This window comes from Chaetodon auriga, chromosome 15 (genome assembly GCF_051107435.1).
Source record: "Chaetodon auriga isolate fChaAug3 chromosome 15, fChaAug3.hap1, whole genome shotgun sequence".
NCBI lineage: Eukaryota > Metazoa > Chordata > Actinopteri > Chaetodontiformes > Chaetodontidae > Chaetodon > Chaetodon auriga.
Genome location: NC_135088.1, coordinates 1030001 through 1047608, shown reverse-complemented (window position 1 = coordinate 1047608; position 17608 = coordinate 1030001). Strand labels below are relative to the sequence as shown.

Sequence of the window (17608 nt, the reverse complement as noted above, 5' to 3'; positions counted from 1 at the left end):
TTACAACCCTGTTATCTCAGGCAGAAGTTCAAGAAAACGCTAGAAAGAGAACCTTAAGTTAAGATTATTTTGTGAAACTATTTCCAAGAAAACTTTGACAGTCAACAGCAGTGGATGTTTCTGCTCATATGCTAAGCTACAGCTAGCCATAGCTCCCCTTCAGCCAAAACCCAGTGACAGCAGTGATGTTTTGAACTCTAACAATAATTAAATTCGGTTTAAATACTTAAATGATCATAATTAGGCTGCTATCCAGCATTGTATCCTATAAGATACTGATTTAACTGAAAACCAGAAAACCACACATGCACTATGATTAGCTTTTTAGCTAAAGCTAAGCAAAATGAGTGGTGTGTTTGTGGGGTCATTTTCATGTCCTGTATTGTATTCAACGGCAAAACCGGCAACAGAGTGAGAAGTCTGTGTTTGTTCCTCCTCTGTGACAGCAGCTTCAGGGCGGAGGGACAGACGGAGTGGGAGGAGGAGGAGGAGGAGGAGAAAGAGGAGAGGAGGAGTGCGGACTGTTACCGGACAGGACGGTGCGAAAGCAGAAACGCAGAGTTGAATTTTTCCGCCTCGGCTGGGCGGTGGGAGGTGGTGGTGGACGGTGTTCAGAGAGGATAAACGGCGACTGAAGCCGCCGGGGGGGACCAGGAGCTCCGTCTTCTGCTGCTGCTGCTGCTGTAACAGCATCAACATGGAGCTGGAGAACATCGTAGCCAACACGGTGCTGCTGAAAGCACGGGAAGGTAAGGATGGAGATGGTGGTTTGACAGCTCCTCTCTCCCGGTACATTAGTGACACAGTAACGGTCCAGCGGCTGGAGGGATGCCCCGTAAGTGGGTGATATCAACCGTTACTGCACTTCCTCTTGGCCGTTGGTCAAATCTTTTGATAATGCTGTTCAATACGAACAGGATATAACCTAAAATACGCAACGTTCTCTCGAGTGGATTGAACGACGTACCGAACTCCATTTTCAACTTTAGCAATTTAAAGTTTTCCGGCTTATCTGTGATCACGCATGCGTGCGTTAACCTGTCTAGAGACTGTGGCCAACCATTAAGCAAACAATGACCAATTCGGCATGGAAATTGTTTGAGTAAATCGCTGTATTCCGATAAAATGTTTGCCTTCCTTGTTGATGGCGCTCACTGTAAACCGTCAATTACTGTTCCACAGTAACAACCATCACAGTGATGCTTGGTAAAACAAGACAGTGGGGGCAGATGTAGTTTAATATTTACTGAAGCACCATGAGTGTGTGCCGAATTGCAGAGTGAATCCCAGACACATGCAAAACGTTAGTAGTGTCGTTTTATTCGTCGGTGAAAGCGAGCGGACACGGTTGTCATAAAAGGGCGCCTGAAATTGCCACATTCTAAACAGAAGTTTGGCTCTGCTCTGATTATGTACATGGAACGCGAAGCACCAGAAGTCCGGAAGCGGTTGCAACTGTAAAACGTTACTGCAGCGACACATCGGGTTTCCCTTGCTGATGTTGCAGCATCGTCCTGACGTTTGCGAAACAGGATATTGAGGCACAGCAGCTGTGCTGTACTGGGTTTGTACTTTGTGCATAGACTTGCAATTCATAATTTTTTAGTGTGTTCGTCTTCTTTTCAAAATGGCTTTTATTTGCTGTGCAGTCTAGATTCTGGATTCTTATGTTATATGTATGTCTTATATTCTTATGTTTTGATACCTGTGGGCTCCTAAAATTGTTAAGCCACTCCAGGAAAATACAACAGCTAAATGTCTAAAATGCAAATGCACCAGAGCAAATGTACCAGAACCAATGTAACATCTATCAAACACTGGCACAGTGTGGCTCCTGTGCACGATAACACTGTTGAGTAATTACAGTATAAATTGTAAACAGACATCTTATTGTGAACAATGGAAACACCATCTATTATTGTCACTCTAAACAGGAGACAAAGTTTTTTTGCAACTCATTGCCAACATAATCCTGATGCCATCTGCAGAGGGACATGAGAAGATGAGTGTCATGTTCCCTCACTGTGAGCTTATCTGCTCAATTCAGCTTATCTGTCGAGCTTGTAGAGGACCCGGAGTGCAGCCTCTGTGCTGGAACCCCTCTGTCCAGCTAAGGTGCCCTGGAGCAAGGCACCATACCTCCCAGAACTGGGCAGGCCTTGACCTCCGACCTTTACGGAGACTAGACAGGATGTTCTTATATCGTCATCATTATTACCCAAGCCTGTGGCACAGGCTGGCCAGACTTTGTTTGATTCAGGTATAAAAAGACACATTTTCTAACATGCAAAGATGGATATAAGTTTGAAGGACAAAGATATTTATGCAGATGGATGATGCCAGCAAATAATCATGTAAGTTCACTGCTCATCGGATGTAAACACACCCACCAGAAGGTTCCCATACATCTGAATTAACACAGTCAACTGTTCTTACACTACATTTCGCTTTACTTCATCACAAGTCAAAGGTCTCTCTGTCTCCTGCCTGCTTTTGGATCGAAGGCCTGACATCGAAGACTTACATTTACCCTCCAGTTTAGTTATTCGTGGAAGGAAGAGAATGAGGTGTGCGAAACGAAACGGGCCTAGAATTGAACAAAGTCGTTTTAGATGGTGTTAAAGTGTTTGGTTGGAGTTTTCCTTTACAGCATGCAACATTTGGCAACTTCTCAAGGTGATGGCTGCAAATGGCAGGGAGAGAGGAAACAGTCTGAACTTGAGAAAATCACTTCGCGTGACACCAGTCTTGCACGTTGATGTGAAGGAAAGCAAAGGGATGAGAGAGGCAACAGGTGTCATTTTGGGGGATCCATCTTTCTCTGCAGAGTTAAGGAAGAAATCAAACTGAAACCGTGAAGGTGGTTATGTTTTGCTTCCCTCATTAAACTCTCAAAACAATGTCTAGTGAGAAAAGAGGAAGTGATCAATGTGTTCATCTCCGTGGCTTTCAAATTTTACTGTGTGCTCACAGCAGTTAGTCTATGTGAGCATGATGTGCAGGTCTGGACTCTGGTTGCCCTGGTTTTTGTCTGACAGGCTACATAGGAGCGACTATCCCAGCCTTTGATTGGGATAGTCCCCCCCCCCCACCTCTGGGACCAATCCTAATGTCACTAGCTGTAAGTTCACACAGCTACTTTAGGTCAGGTACGTTTTAGGGAATGTGGCTGACGTCATGACAGGCAGAAAAAATACCAACCGGTAAATCTATTAGTGTAATTTTCTCGTGACGTATTTCTTTTTTCTGCTTGTTTTAGTCATGTGGCACACCCCAGGTTAGCCGTCAAATGAAAGTTGAACCCAGGCAACCTTCAGTTTCATCTTTTCATCGTGACTAATTCTGTGTGGAGTAACGGCTGACTTGGCTGGGATTAAAGCAGTTTGCAGTCTTTGTAAACTGATAAGAGACGAGCAGTTCTTTTATCACATTTTTTGAGCTGAAGTACTGTTCTAACGCTCTGATAGGCCTGGGTTTTACTTATCGTGTTTCCATACTGTCACTTACTGACTGCAGAACCCAGAGTGTATTCAGCTGAATGAAACTTTCCCATGAATTAAAGCTGTACTCGGTTCTTTAGACACCTTTCCTTCAGTACTAAAAATGATTGATGCTCTAACTTCTGCTCCACTCACCTCTCGAACTCAGTATATTTCATTTTCCTTCATACTGAAAAGCTAAATTGTGTTCTAAGCTGAACACAAAGGGGTAAAACAATTGCTATTTTCTTAGCTGTCAACTAGCACAGCTCACACGAGGCGTTTCAGTGTCACTGGCCAACAGCTTATTCATGTCATGTGACTATAATTTCCAGTGTCCTATGGGTGAATATGTACAGAATAAACAAAGCTCAAGGTTTGTGAATTAAATGCAAATTGAGTGTCTGTAGTGTTATCCTGTCACTGCACACATGACCAGCTCAGACACGTGAACTCACAATCTTTCCCATCACTCCCTTCAATCCCATGTGACCTGAACGCAGCACAATACGCAACACAACCTGCTCACAGCCTGAAATATGAACCGATTAATCAATCAGTCGATCAGCAAAATGCAAAACTCCACTGCACGCTCTGAGAAATGTTGAGATGTCACATTAGATACACGATTTAACTTCCTGTTATCAGGTCACGTTGGTTTCCTCGTACTGTACGCTGAATATTTTGTTGTTGTGGGATGTAGAGCTGAAGCTATTTGTCATGAACTGATCAGCTGATAAACAGAAAGTTAAATACTCATTTTTTAATGGCCTCTGATTCCAGCTTCTAACAGGCGAGGACTTGCTGCTTTTTACAAACTGAATATTTGTTTGGTTTTTTTTATGACTTTTGGGCCGGCTAAAGAACGCGTTTGAAGATATCACCTTGGGCTGTTGGAACGTGTTATTTAACAACTTAACATCAATGGTAAAAAACCCAAGTTGCTGCTTGATTAAGTGTCATGTCCGACATAAAAACATCAGCTGGTGTGTCTTATTATGCCTCAGAAAGAAAAGTACTTTTCATAGAACGTTTCATTGTTGTGCCAGAGAAGGGGACACGTGAGAGATCTCAGACTGGGTCTAAACTGCAGATGTCACATTTAGCATGGTGCAGGCTTCACACCGCTGACCACCCAGAACCATTTCCAATATTACTGTGACTGCAGGAAAGAAGAGCCTTCATCGCCAGCTGTCTTGATAATTGATCGTCTGAGTCATTTTTCAAGGCTTTTCCCAAACAGTTCGTGTTTCTGCCTTCACAAATGTGAAGAATTGCCACTTTTACCAGTTTCACATTATAGTAATGCAGCGCTGTGTTTGGGTTTTGGACTGATGGTCAAACAAAGGCTGAGAAATTATAATGCTGATTTGTCACTATTTATGTTTTACAGAACAAACAGTCATCGGATTCGTAGAGAAAATAATTGGCAGATTAGTCAATAATGTGAGTAATTGTTAGTTTTGGGCCGACATCGACCGCGTTGGTCTGGCCTTCAGGACGCACGCCGAGTGTTTGAACTCCACGGTGTATGTGACATTAAGAGACGCACTGTTCAGAGAAACAACAGACGTGTTGTTGTGTCAGTCGCTGTGACGTGGTTTATTAAGGCAGCACGTTTATCTCATGTCAGGCTGAACCTCACTGTTAGATATGATATCATGTCACACTGTGTTGGTTGAACAGCCTTCCTTCAGGACAGAAGTTGAGAATTCACCTTTGACCTCAGCTTCTTCTTTGCTTCCTTCCATGATCGATGTGGGACGATTTCATCCTCTCGTTACGTATGTTAATCATTTTGTGAAGAATCGGTGTTTCAGCGCCTTCCTGCTCTTCATCTGTATTTATTTATGTTTCACTAATGCACAGAACGGACATCAGAGATCTCCTTTTCTCTGTTATCAATCAGCTTATTGGTAATTCCGTGGCTGATATTATCATCTGTTTCCCGGACAGAAACAAAACATCTTGTTTGCATTGCGTCTATGACAATAATCCATTTTTACTGAGTAGCAGCTGCCGTGCAGTATTTGAATAGCAAATTGTGGCGCGTGGCATTGACTCCGCAGCCAGTCGGCCGCTGTCTTCACAGCTACGCTCTGTTACGAGCACGTCCATCAGCGGCTCCTGCGCTGCCCCTCGGACACGTTGTTCGATCCTGGAGCGTCACTAATCAATCAGTCACGTCTAATCTGTGAAAGTGATATCGTCTCGGAGATCTGAGGGACGGCCAGTGAGATGTTTTCAGGGAGCAAGAGGGACTTTTCCGTTGGAATGGGGATGGCACGTCCAAATCACTCTTCACGCTTTTGTCCCCAAAACCTCTGTTAACATAATCCAGCTGCTGAAATCCAGATGAGAGGAGATCTTTCTGTTGGCGTATCTCAGATCTGTTCAGGGATTCAGATGAAGTTTGTGTTGTGCTCGTTGACGGCTTGACTGCAAGTCAAGAGTCTGCGGGTTTTGGGCTGTTGATTTTTAACGTCTTACAGACCGAAGCATTAATCAATTAATCATTAATAATTGTTAATTGCAGCCCGAGCTGCAGGATGAATGAAACGTTATTTTCATTTTCACTTACTCTGTCAATTATTTTTCTTTCTTCAATAGTCCTTGAAATGGCAAAAGATGTCCCACAAGTTGAAGGTGACGTCTTCACATGTCTAGTTTTAGCAGACTAACATTTCAGAATTCACAGATATTCAGTTCACGATGACACAAAACAAGAGAAAAGCTGAATGTTTTGCATTTTGCCTTAAAAAAAGTGATTGCTGGATTATGTTCCACTGTTCAGGCAGCTGATGGTTTCTTCATTTCACAAGAAGCAAATCAACCTGCAGGGACTTGAAACTTGCATGAGGTGTTAATGTAATACGGCGAGCATCGTGTCGGCTCTTGTCCCTGTTGTTGCAGTGCGGTGAATGAACTGCACGGCTGTGCCGTGTCTCACCGGCTGCACGGGCGCCGAGCAGCAGCCGGAGCGCTGACGCAGAGCGCACAGGGACTTCCTCTGGTTCCTCTTTGTGCTGATTGCTTGAGTGACGTTCGCTCTTTATCTTCACTCCGTAGTTTCTGAAGAAACTGCGCATGGCTGCCTCCAAACACACCGACTTGTTCTGCTGTACTTGTGAGCGCATTTATTGATTCCCTGGAGGCACACCAGGCTTTAGACTCGTTGTAATTCCAAACCTAACATCCAATCTTTACCCTGAAGTCCTCACAATGTGACTGTGTGAACAGCTTGTTGACCCCACCAGTGTTGGAAGTACATTTACTCAAGCAGTACAAATTCAAAGTACTTGTTTTTTTTTTTCTTCTTCTCTGCTTTGCTTTTATTGATTGTGTTTTAATTGTCCTGTATGGTCTTATTGTTTTTATCTGACCCTTCTCCTGTAAAGCGTCTTTGAGCGCTCTACAAATAAAATGTATTAGTGTTGTTACTGTTACTTTACTTCAGTATTTCCATTTTATGCTACTTGTACTACTCTACATCTTTAACATCCCTCTTGGACTTGAGTTTTAAACCCAGACTGTTTGTTTCACAGGAGGCGGCGGGAACAGAAAAGGAAAAAGTAAGAAATGGAAGCAGCTGCTGCAGTTCCCCCACATAAGTCTGTGTGAAGAGCTGCGACAAACCACAGGTGAGATAACGGCATCTTCCCCGTCCGACAGGAGCAGGCTTTCATCCGGCTTTGGCGCGAACATGTTTGTGGTCTTTTATGTGCTGAGTGAGTCAGAGTGAGTCTGAGGCTTTTGAAACAGATTCAGACCTTTTGTACACAGCTTGGTTTTTGCTCTGCTTCAGTGCCCCTTCAGCTACGTTTACCATGTGCAGCCACCACCAGACCCCTGTCATCAGATCTGAGTTAAAATGGGACAGTGGGACCCTCTGGAACGGTCCTTTTTGGAGTGTAAGTTTATAAAAGCTCTTCTGCACGTGGCCTGTATAAAGTCTGCAGTCAAGTGGCTCCTTAAGATGGAAATAAGGCAGACCATAACAAGCATTTTCATAATAAACTCATAATCTCTTGTGGAGATATTTCAGTCTGGACCAATCTGATGGAGACACTGCTGCTTGTCACACATCCGGTTTATCAATACATCACTCAGCTGAGTGGACCTGCCTGCATTTTCCTTGTGTTGAATTAACAGCAAACATTGACTTGAGCTGGTGGATCTTTGGGCTGTGCTCCTCAGCCTGTGTGTTGAATAGATTTAATATAAATGAGTAAATTACATTCCTCTTTTTTTCCCCGTGAACATGGACATCATCACTCCAGTGTTGACACACTTCACAGAGACCAGGATCACATTCACTAATGAAAGCTGAGCTGTGCAGTGTTACAGGAATAACAGGAATTATATTCTGAGGTTTTCCCTTTAAGAGGCAGCAGCTGACTCTTCTTCTCCGCGGAGGGAAAGTCCCAACAGCCCGACTGGGATATTAATGTATGTTTTCCATCAGAGGGCAGCTCTGTGTAGCTCTCATTTAAGAGCAAATCAGCAGCAAACGTCTTGAATTCAGCTGCAGAGGTTGAGATTCAAAACACTTGGAGGACAAAGTTAGTGCTTATGTACACAACACACTGTGTACTTAAGCACTTAAGTCAGATTAGTTGGCTATTTTTGGACACCCGGATATACTGAAACGTGATCTAATGATAATGTGGTATTTCAGTATTTATTGATGTATTACGTTTCACTTAGTTTATGTGATCAATGTTGATTTTTCATTTCCTCTGTGGACCAGCGGTTGCTTAATAATGCTGTACCAAAATAGACATCCATTCATCCACAGGCTGCATGCTCTCAGGTTCAAAAGGAGGAAATGGACGTTACGCTCTCAGTGACTTTATGTCAGAGACCAGTGCCAAAACCTGGGCTCACCGGCCGAATCTGACAATCTGCGTTAGCCTTGAACATTAGCGCCTGGATAAAATTACTGTGAAGAAATAGTTTCAACAGATAACTCCTTCTGAAACAACAAATTGTGTTTTTTAATGCTTCTGTTTATGTACATGACGCGTGTTTGACTGCTGCTTAGTGTTGGTAGGTGTATTTTTCACTTTGGACAGAGCTAGGCTAGCTGTTTCCCCTGCTTCCAGCCTTTATGCTAAGCTAACGGCTGCTCGCTTCATGGTCAGCGTACAGACACGAGAGCGGGATCAATCTTCTCATTGAACTCGCAGAGAAAGCCAATGACTGAATGAGCCGTGAGCCTCTACTTTTCACAACTTTTATGATGGTGACGATGATTTTAATACATTCAAATTTAGTTTTTGAATAAGAAATATCTCCAGCTTTAAGATCCAACTAAGTTTACAAGTGAGCTCTTCAGTCGTGACGGACAACTCTGGACTCAGGAATCCCCAAAACCAGTCACTGTACTGACTGTACACAAGTTTAACAGGCACCCATCAGGTAACTTTATGATTTATTGGTCATTTTAAAGCTGGTTGGTGGCATTTTTGATTTCAGTGGCAGGATTTCGTAATATTGTGTAATATTCTTTTGTCATCAACTGATTGAGGCGGGTGATAAGTGCTGTCTTTCGTAATCACTTGCACTGCTTCCCATCCAACGCATGGACAGGACGGTCAGCGCAGCGCTCTGACTTTCTTCTTTGAATCTCTGTTTCAACCCAGAGATATTCTCAGGACTCTCAGCTGCTTTGTCACGTCCGCTCTCATTTTCATACTACATTCAGCAGATAAAATGTGTCCTAACTTGACTCCTTTCATACCAAGAAGATCATTCATTCAGTTCAGAAAAGTCAAGCGCTGAACGCTTGCAGGCTTTTTAGAACGAATCTTGCTCAAGTGCTACCACAGAGGAAACTGTGGCCGGTGCAGAAAGAGGAAGCATGCTGCTGTTTTTGCTGTTTCAACCAGCAGTATGAGCACTTTCATTTTAACAGGTGACGGCTCAGAGTTAATGACAGCGGAGCAGGTAGAAGAGCCCAGACGTACAGGCAGGAGAGGATGTCACTGAAAGTGCGAGGTGGAGGAGGAAGTCAGACTCTCTTGGCGATCGTCCCCAGCTTCCTCCAAAGTACAGTGGAGCTCTTCACAGCCCTGGATGGAACAGTTCATGGTTTAATTCCCAAGATTAGTGAAATGGTCCAACAATGTCAAGTATTTGTGTGATCATGAGCAGCGAAGGCTCCTGATAATGACACGCTTTGGAGGGAAAGGCTTGATTATGAGGAAAGGATTAGTCAGTAATTGGCTTCTGTTTCACTCTCTGGGAAGTTACTGCCAAAATAAACATTAATTACCAGTTACTTTTTTTTCAAAGTAATACGTTACATTTATGACTGCAGAAGTACGACTAGTGTTGTATTCGGGTGCAGCGTTTGTAATAATAGTGCTGTCCTATACGAACTGCAGCCTCAGCTCTCTGTAGCATCGTTAGCTTACCCTGTGATTTTTTTTGATTTCGTTGACTTTGTCGGACTCTCATGTCTCACATGACAGATTTTAATCAGCGAGCCGTCTGCACCACCTCTGTGCAGGTTCCTGTTTCAGCTGCGTCTCACAGGCGTAGCCGCGACCTGAAGCTTTTATTTATGCATCAAGTCTATCTTTTTACCAATATACACGTAAATTCGAGGTTGATTTCCAAGAATAAGGCACTGAATAAATGCATTTATCTACTTTCGTAATGCATTAGGCCCCAACATGTTTTTTATTTAACCAAGTATTGTGTTTCGTAAATACGCGTCATACATGACATTATGATGATTTTAATTGTGGATCGGCTTCGTGCCTCGATAGACATACTTGCATTAGGAGCCGCTGCTTGCACAGAGCAATATGGTGGCCGTGTTGCTGCATCACTGCAATGAAGAGCTGCAGGCGATGTGGTATCTGTGTGTCACGATCCACTCAACGCTGTGCTGGGAAAGAAGCTCCGCCTTGACTTGAACTCTCCAGCCCTGTACAGAACTCAGCTTATATTTTAAAGATAAAGCAAGTCTTTTTCTCTCTTTCTTCATACAGTATTATTACCACAAACTGTAGCCGGCGCCCTGCTGAAGGCATTCCACTTTCTTTATTGTCTGAGATTCTGGCTTGAAGCACTGAGGACAGTCATGGTGTTGACCCAGTGAAATATACACAACAACTCTCCTGTTGCTTACAGTTTTCTCACAGTGAAATGAAATGAAAAGACCAAAAAGTGTGTTTGTTCGCCTCTCAGCACTTCCTGACTTCCACACTCTGTCTCTGTCTCTTAGCTCCGAGTCCTTTGGTTCCTACTGACAACACAAATCTTTAAACTTTGGGGACTATTTTCAGCGGCGGATTAATCCGCGTTTAGGCCAGCAGGATGGTATAAGTGTGATCGGTGTGTGATTAGCCCAAGCAGCTAAAGTGCTGATCTGTCAATGTCAGGGCTCTTCCGTCAGATATTAAGGATTTTTGACTGATGGATTGAAGAAAGAACATTTGGGCAACCTCTGAAGCGACTGAGTGCATCATTTTGTTTGACTCGAAGCGCTAACAGATATTTTTCTCAAATCTTTCAGCCCTGTGTGTGCGTCTTTGTGTTTTGTCCTTAACCATTCTGGTGGTTTGAGCTGCCTCTAAGGTTAACTATAGAAGGATGAGGTGTCAGCGTGATGTTTACATCGGCGTTCCCATCCATGAGAGGTCTGTTTGTGCATGGAGGCACTGACCGTCACTGCACACGGCCACTTCATGCTATACGTCCATACATGGCACCCAGGCCGTGCAGAGTAAACACACAGGCCACATTGTTAGGGAGACATCCATTAAAGAAGAAGCATGAAGGCCCAGCTGATGACGACCCGCGATAAACCTTATACTGCCTTGAGATGCTGTGTGGCGACAGACAGGCTGGGTAGGATCAAAAGCACGAGGAGGGTTTGAGCCACAAGGATGAGTTCATGTACAGTTTGAGTTTGTTGGAGCTTTCACAAAAAGTCCAATTAAAAAAAGAAAATGCTGTAACTTGCATTAAATTATTGTTAAATTCTAAACATTTGGACGGCCTCGTAAGATGCCTTGCAGGCCGGATCTGGCCCCTGACCCTTGGTCCCCTGGGCTACAGTTTATAGAACTGAGCTTCCAGACTGCTACCACATGTGTACAGCGTCATTCAGGCTGCAAGGGCTGGCTGTCACTGAATCACTCTACGGACCGGAGATGAGGAGGAGCTTGTGACTTTATTAGCAGTAGTAGTAGTATTAGAAATAGTCTAAGAAAAAGAGAAAATTAGAACAAGCAAGAGGGACTTTATTTGATCAAAGGGTTTAAATGTGCTTACGTATTCAAGCAAAGTACCCTGAGACCATACTTCTGCCCCTCAGACAGGTGTCTTGGAGTTTCATTCTGTGTTTCTGCCTCTGCACGTCTCATTTCCAACATGTGTCACAGCTTTTCAGATGTGGTGAAAATGCAAATAAAAGCGTGTAAAAGTGACTTTTACATCCTGATTCGGCTCCCGATTAAACGTCTTGGATTCTGGTCAGACGTGACAGCAAGAGTTCCTGCTGATGCTAAAATATTCTGTGTGTGAAATGAAGTTTGGTTGAGGTGGTGGGTGCGTTCGAGATCAACAGCAGATGTTTTTTCTTCAGGAAACCTTCACAACAGAGCTGCTTCTTTCCTGAAAGGTGCTATGCAAATAAGCATGGATTTGAATGAGTTCACTCACACATGCTGTCCCGCAGACGACGTGACACATGCAGGCAGGAAGTTCAAGATGTAGCTGCACAAAACCACATGTTTTGAAAAGCTGATGTCCCGGCGAGGGGAGGAGAAGTTATGCTGATAAATGTGTAGAAAAGGAAAGTAAAGATGTGTGAAGACTAGAAAGAGTCAGAAATGGAAATAAGACAACTAATAAGATGTAGAAAGAGGAGAGAAGAGAAGTAATGATTCACGTCTGCAAGTCTTGGTGAGTCTGGCTGTTGACAGTTTTTATGAAACCAGAAGAAAGAGGTGAGTGGGAGGGAGTCTTGAGAAAGACGCTCAGGAAACTGCCAACTTCCTTGTTTGTCAGACGCAGGTTGTTCTCTCCTTTTCTCTGTTTCTTTTTCTGTTCTCCCCGTCATGCTCCTCTTCTCTCCTTACATTTACAGCACATACAATCACATACCATGCAGGCAGTGCGCAGCATTTCTCTCTTGCACAACACTGTCTAATCACTGTGATGTTCCACTTCTCCTCCTTTGTTCAGGTGCATTTCTGCCAATTTTGTTCTTTCTAAAATTTTATACGCAGTGATCAAAACTTCGAATGCATTCAAATGTCATTTTAAGGTTTTGGTTGTCTTTGCTCTTCAAATCACTAAAACATAGAAAACATGTTTGGAAAGCGTTGTGCAAACGCTGATTTCCTGTCAGTCTTCTGCTACAATACTGAAGAGAAATCTGTTTCTGCTGTGTTGACTCATCCTTGGAGAAAATGCAGAGGTACAACGTTTGGTGTTGAAGTCACATGAAGAGGGAGACAGCAGATCGGTCAGCTGCTGTTTTCCGCTTTAAACTGAAGCAAATAGGGAAAGCAGATGTGATGGAGGGGTGTGTGAATGAGACATGGGGAAGTCTTTGGAGACGACAGTTGTCCAGCTTTCCAAGTGCGTCCGACAGTATCAACAGGCGTCCAGTGAAAGTTTGGCCTCCAGTGACATTACTGCAGCAACGCCAGGGCTCCAGCTCAAAGAGGAAGAGTGTAAAGCATCATTTGAACAGGCTGCATGACTGTTGTAAATTATGTTTTTCAGTTATTGCAAGTTTGATGGGCTGTTTTACAGCACAGGTTGCAAAAACACATCAAGGCAATTAAGAAAAAAAATACAAATTGTCAAATTTTTGCTGTAGTTTCTGCTTTCTGTTATCTTTTACTGTTGCTTTTCCCCCAGTGATTTGCTGCTGGTGGCCATTTCTGAGAGACACGTGCAGGAAGCTCACTGCACGTGCTTGTCTTCTCTACAAAAGGCAAATGAAAGTATCTAGAGTCTTGATAGATGCTGGCTCCTCCTCCTCCTCAGTGCTCAGTGCCCTCATCTACAGGCCATTAAGGAAAGTCGATCTGACGGTAAACCAGGTCCATACTGACTTTAAAGATCAGCTGCTGTGGCTGCAGAAACCTTTTCTGTCAGCAGCTCATGTCGTCACAGAAATATGTTTGTGCATTCAGCACTATCGGCCAACAGAGCCACTGGGGATCTGATTGGTGTGAGAAATAAACGGTAAGCTGCAGCCTGTAGTGAACTTCACCTGATCGTTGAAGCACAGATGTTTGAATCAATTGCTTTTAAAAGCAAAAAATGCCCAAATCTCCGTCGGCTTTGACTCACCATCTCTTCTTTTGCGACTTTGTCTCTGGCATTCTTTTGAAAATCGTGAAACTCTTCTCCTCTAAGGCCTCTCGTTTCTTCGGAGCCCTAATCCGCAAGTTGACGGGATTGGTTTCTTAGGTATGCGACATATGAAATCCTGGCTGTCTGAATCCATTTTTGTGACACTGTCATTGGTCCACTGCAGTTCCCAGGCAGAAATGCTCAGGCCTGGCATTGAATGCTTATGTAGCACCGCCTTGTAGCATATAAGAAATACCATATGGACATGTTAATAAAGTTTAAAAATTCGATCTTCATTGGAGGGGGTCAATTGGCTAACAAGACTACAGCCATGCTAGCAGCTCAGTGAGGCTGTACTTAAGTTGTGGTGCTTTGAGCTAAATGCTAACACGCACACATTGACAATGTTGAAAAGGTATGTTTGCTGTGTTTAGCATCTGACGGCAGATGAAAATGTTCGCTTTGGTTCAGCACACCTCATGGTGGTGCTAGATGCAATTTTAGGCATTCAAACTATTACAGTTCGTCTCCAGGGGAACATGAACATCTTTAGCAAATTTCATTGCAGTCAGTTCAGTGCTGGAGAAGCATAAATGTGAGCCTCATGGTGATGTTAGAGGAAAGGTCATGGGATCATTAAGTCAGATTCATCCTCTGTACAAAATTGCGTGGCGACCTGTCCAATAGCTGTTGAGATATTTCAGCTTGGACCACGAGGACTGACCAACAGCCCACACTGGCATCCGTAGAGCATCAATGCTATCATGTCTAAAACAAAGAACACCTTTGCATACAGCGCTCCTGCACAGAGCTAAAAGTGAGAATCCACCCGATAATTTCAGTGTGCTTACTTCTCCCGACTTCCCCTGATTATTCTATAAAGAGAGAGGCAGTCAGAAGAGCAAGGGCCTTGATCTGTTTTCAAACCCGTGGCATAATAATTTTACTGTGGGGACCTTGAGGCCTGCAGAGCAGTGGGAGGCTGGACAGAGGCCTCTTTGTGTAAATTCTCTATATGATGATGTACAGCATGTTCTGTACAGCCCTGGAGCTCCTTTCATGTACATCACACCTCCAGTGATGTATTGAGAAAGTCCACTGATGCACAACCACATAATGAAAAGTTCCCAGAACTGTGGGATGTTATATTTCATGCATGAGTAGCCAGTGTGGGATCGGACAAGTAGCTCCATGAACTGTAATGAAGCTAATCTTTGGTGTTTTTCAGAGGACAATAATGGGTTTGGATTGAATGTAAACACGCATTATAAGATGTCAATTAGCACTATTAATTAGGGTCACAAGAGCCTCGAACAACCTGATGATTTTCTTGTTGTTGCCTTCCAGATATCCCACTCCGGCTCTCATTCACTTCACTTTGTCCTGCTGTGTTCACTTTGCGGCAGGACATTGGAAGGACTTTGGAGCAGAGTAGAGAGAAAAGAGATCATTAGAGTAGAACAGAGTAGAACAAAGAGGATGCAGCAGCATGGCGGAGCAGAAGGGAGACAAATAGAGCAGAAAAACTCCTAAAGTGGGATAAAAACAGCAGAACCTGACAGAACGAGGCTGAGCGTCCGTCACTGCATCATCACAGGAAACGACTCAGCACTGATCTTCACACAGTTAAAGAGGTGTTCCACCCAAGTCGTGCTCATTTACCGCACCAGGCAGGGAGGGTCTGACGAAAAGATGCTACTGGTTGCATTATGGGAAATGTAGGATAGAGTGTTTTGGAAGTTTGTCCCGTGTTAGTGACTCAGGGTGAGTTCACACGTACACCCGGTCGGACGTCTAGTTGCAGGGAACCTGCCGGTAAAAACTTTTATTCAGGCGTCTGATTGGCCAGCGTGGCTTTTGGGTTGGGGTTAGGGTTTTTTAGGGGATTTATTGCTGCCTCTTGGTTTGGCATGGTCTTTAGAGCGCCTCTGTTGTGTTTTGCGTTTTGATATTGGACAGAGATTTTTACAAATGGTGCTTGTGTAGATGGGATTTTTTTATTTATTCTCTGAGAACGAAGCCTGTTTTCAATCATACCACTTAAATTTAGGATATCTCCATCTGCTCTTTCAGTCTCATCCATTTTGTCTCCAGATCTTTTCAAAGTTATTAGTGTTATAATCAGTCATTTTAGTAATTTATCAGGAAAAGAAAGAAAACATTTACTGGCTAGAACTTGACACCTTCCTAAATCAAGTACTTGGTACAGTACCAGTACAGAAGAAGGCTGCTGTCCAATAAACTGTCGCAAACGATGCAAATTCCAAAATATTCAAATGCAAATGTGCATGTTGCAAATTTTTTTCTGGGGAATGGAGTGAGCTCAACACACTTGTTAGGCCTGAAGAATACGTGCTGTGTATTTTGCGTGAAACAGAACTTTGTTTAGAAGTAAACTCATATGACAGCACATGACCTTTGATTTTTAAAGGAGTGGCCTCACTGCACAGACCGAACGAGGCCAGCTTTTCCTCTCATTATGTGTTGTAGCTCAGGTGCTATAAGATGTCCTGCCTAGAGACTGAGACACAGAAAACAAGGATTTGTTATTTTATGATCCCGTTGTTGAGTTTGGACTTGTCTTGAATGGTTTCCTGTAAATCTTGTGTTGTACAGATGGGAATTGTTTGGCTGACTGGTGAGTCAGACTGGTCTGATTGAAGGGTTCTGCAGATCCTTTTGCTCTGTCCTTTCGATCACACTGACCTCTCTGCTCCTTCCTGAATCACATTTGCTTGTTCCTGAGTTGCTTTGCATCCACACGAGTCACAGATGCAAATCTACAACTCCTTGGTGTTGTTTTTGGTCCTGAAGCACAGCAGGACAGAAGAACTCAGGGGTTTGGATGTCAAGGCTGCAAACATTATAACCATTGTTTCAACAGCATCAAACTAATATCAGATCACGTGTTAAGGAGGTGCGGTGTAGTTAAAATCTGTTCAAAGCCTGTTCTTAGCTGCCAAGTACTTCAACTTCAGCATTTCTGTGTACCATGACAAATATTTTAGGACTCCACTGCATGAACTAAAGATTATTTTGGATTGAAAACCTTCTCTAGACCCAGACCAGTTAGAGAATTTCAGACCAACCTCCAAGCTACTCTTCTTATCTAGAATCCCTGAAAAATCCTTTTCATTGTACGTGCCTCTGGGTGGTTTGTCTATCTGCTTTCATGACGTGTCACGTCACTGTTATGCCGATGATACACTCTTTTCTTTAGCTATGAAACATTGCACAAAATCAGGATCTCATCTTCTACAGATCTTGAACTACTGATTCACTCTTTCATTTCCTCTCTCGTTGATTATTGTAATTCCCTCTACACGTGTCTTAGTCCAGTTTCCCTAAACTGTTTACAGTTCAGAATGTAGCTGCCAGGCTGTGAACTAGACCTCGCCAACAGTCCCTCATGACCCTCCGTTAGCTTCCTGTAACATTTTGAATAAACTACAGAATCCTGTTGATTTCTTATATGGATCTCATGACCTTTCCCCAAGTCACATTTCTTATCTCCTTGTCCCATATTCCACTTCTTGACTACCCCAATCCTCTAATCTCGGCCTTTTATCAATCCCTCGCTCCAACTGCAGAGCTAAAGACGGTTCCTCTGGATTCATCGTCCCATCTTTAGAAACAATCCTTTTTGTGTTCACAGAAGAGTGAACTTAATGGGTGTTTCACTCTTAGAATCAACCTCATATCTTCAGTCTTTGGTTATTCTTCTCACCTGTTTCAGATCTTTGGACTTTAATTACTTACTTCATTCAGTCTCTCCAGCTGCTTATTTTTATAACTCCTAA

At 43.4% G+C, this 17608-nt stretch overlaps 1 protein-coding gene across 1 annotated transcript in view; it reads left to right on the top strand.

Moving 5' to 3' along the window:
* Window positions 1–494: 494 nt before the first annotated feature.
* grk6 (G protein-coupled receptor kinase 6) overlaps window positions 495–17608 on the top strand; it is a 37848-nt gene continuing 20734 nt past the window's right edge. The window contains exons 1-2 of the mRNA XM_076750398.1: window positions 495–749; window positions 7025–7120. Coding sequence (XP_076606513.1) covers window positions 698–749; window positions 7025–7120 — 148 coding nt within the window. The 5' untranslated portion in view covers window positions 495–697. The remainder of the gene's footprint in view (window positions 750–7024; window positions 7121–17608) is intronic.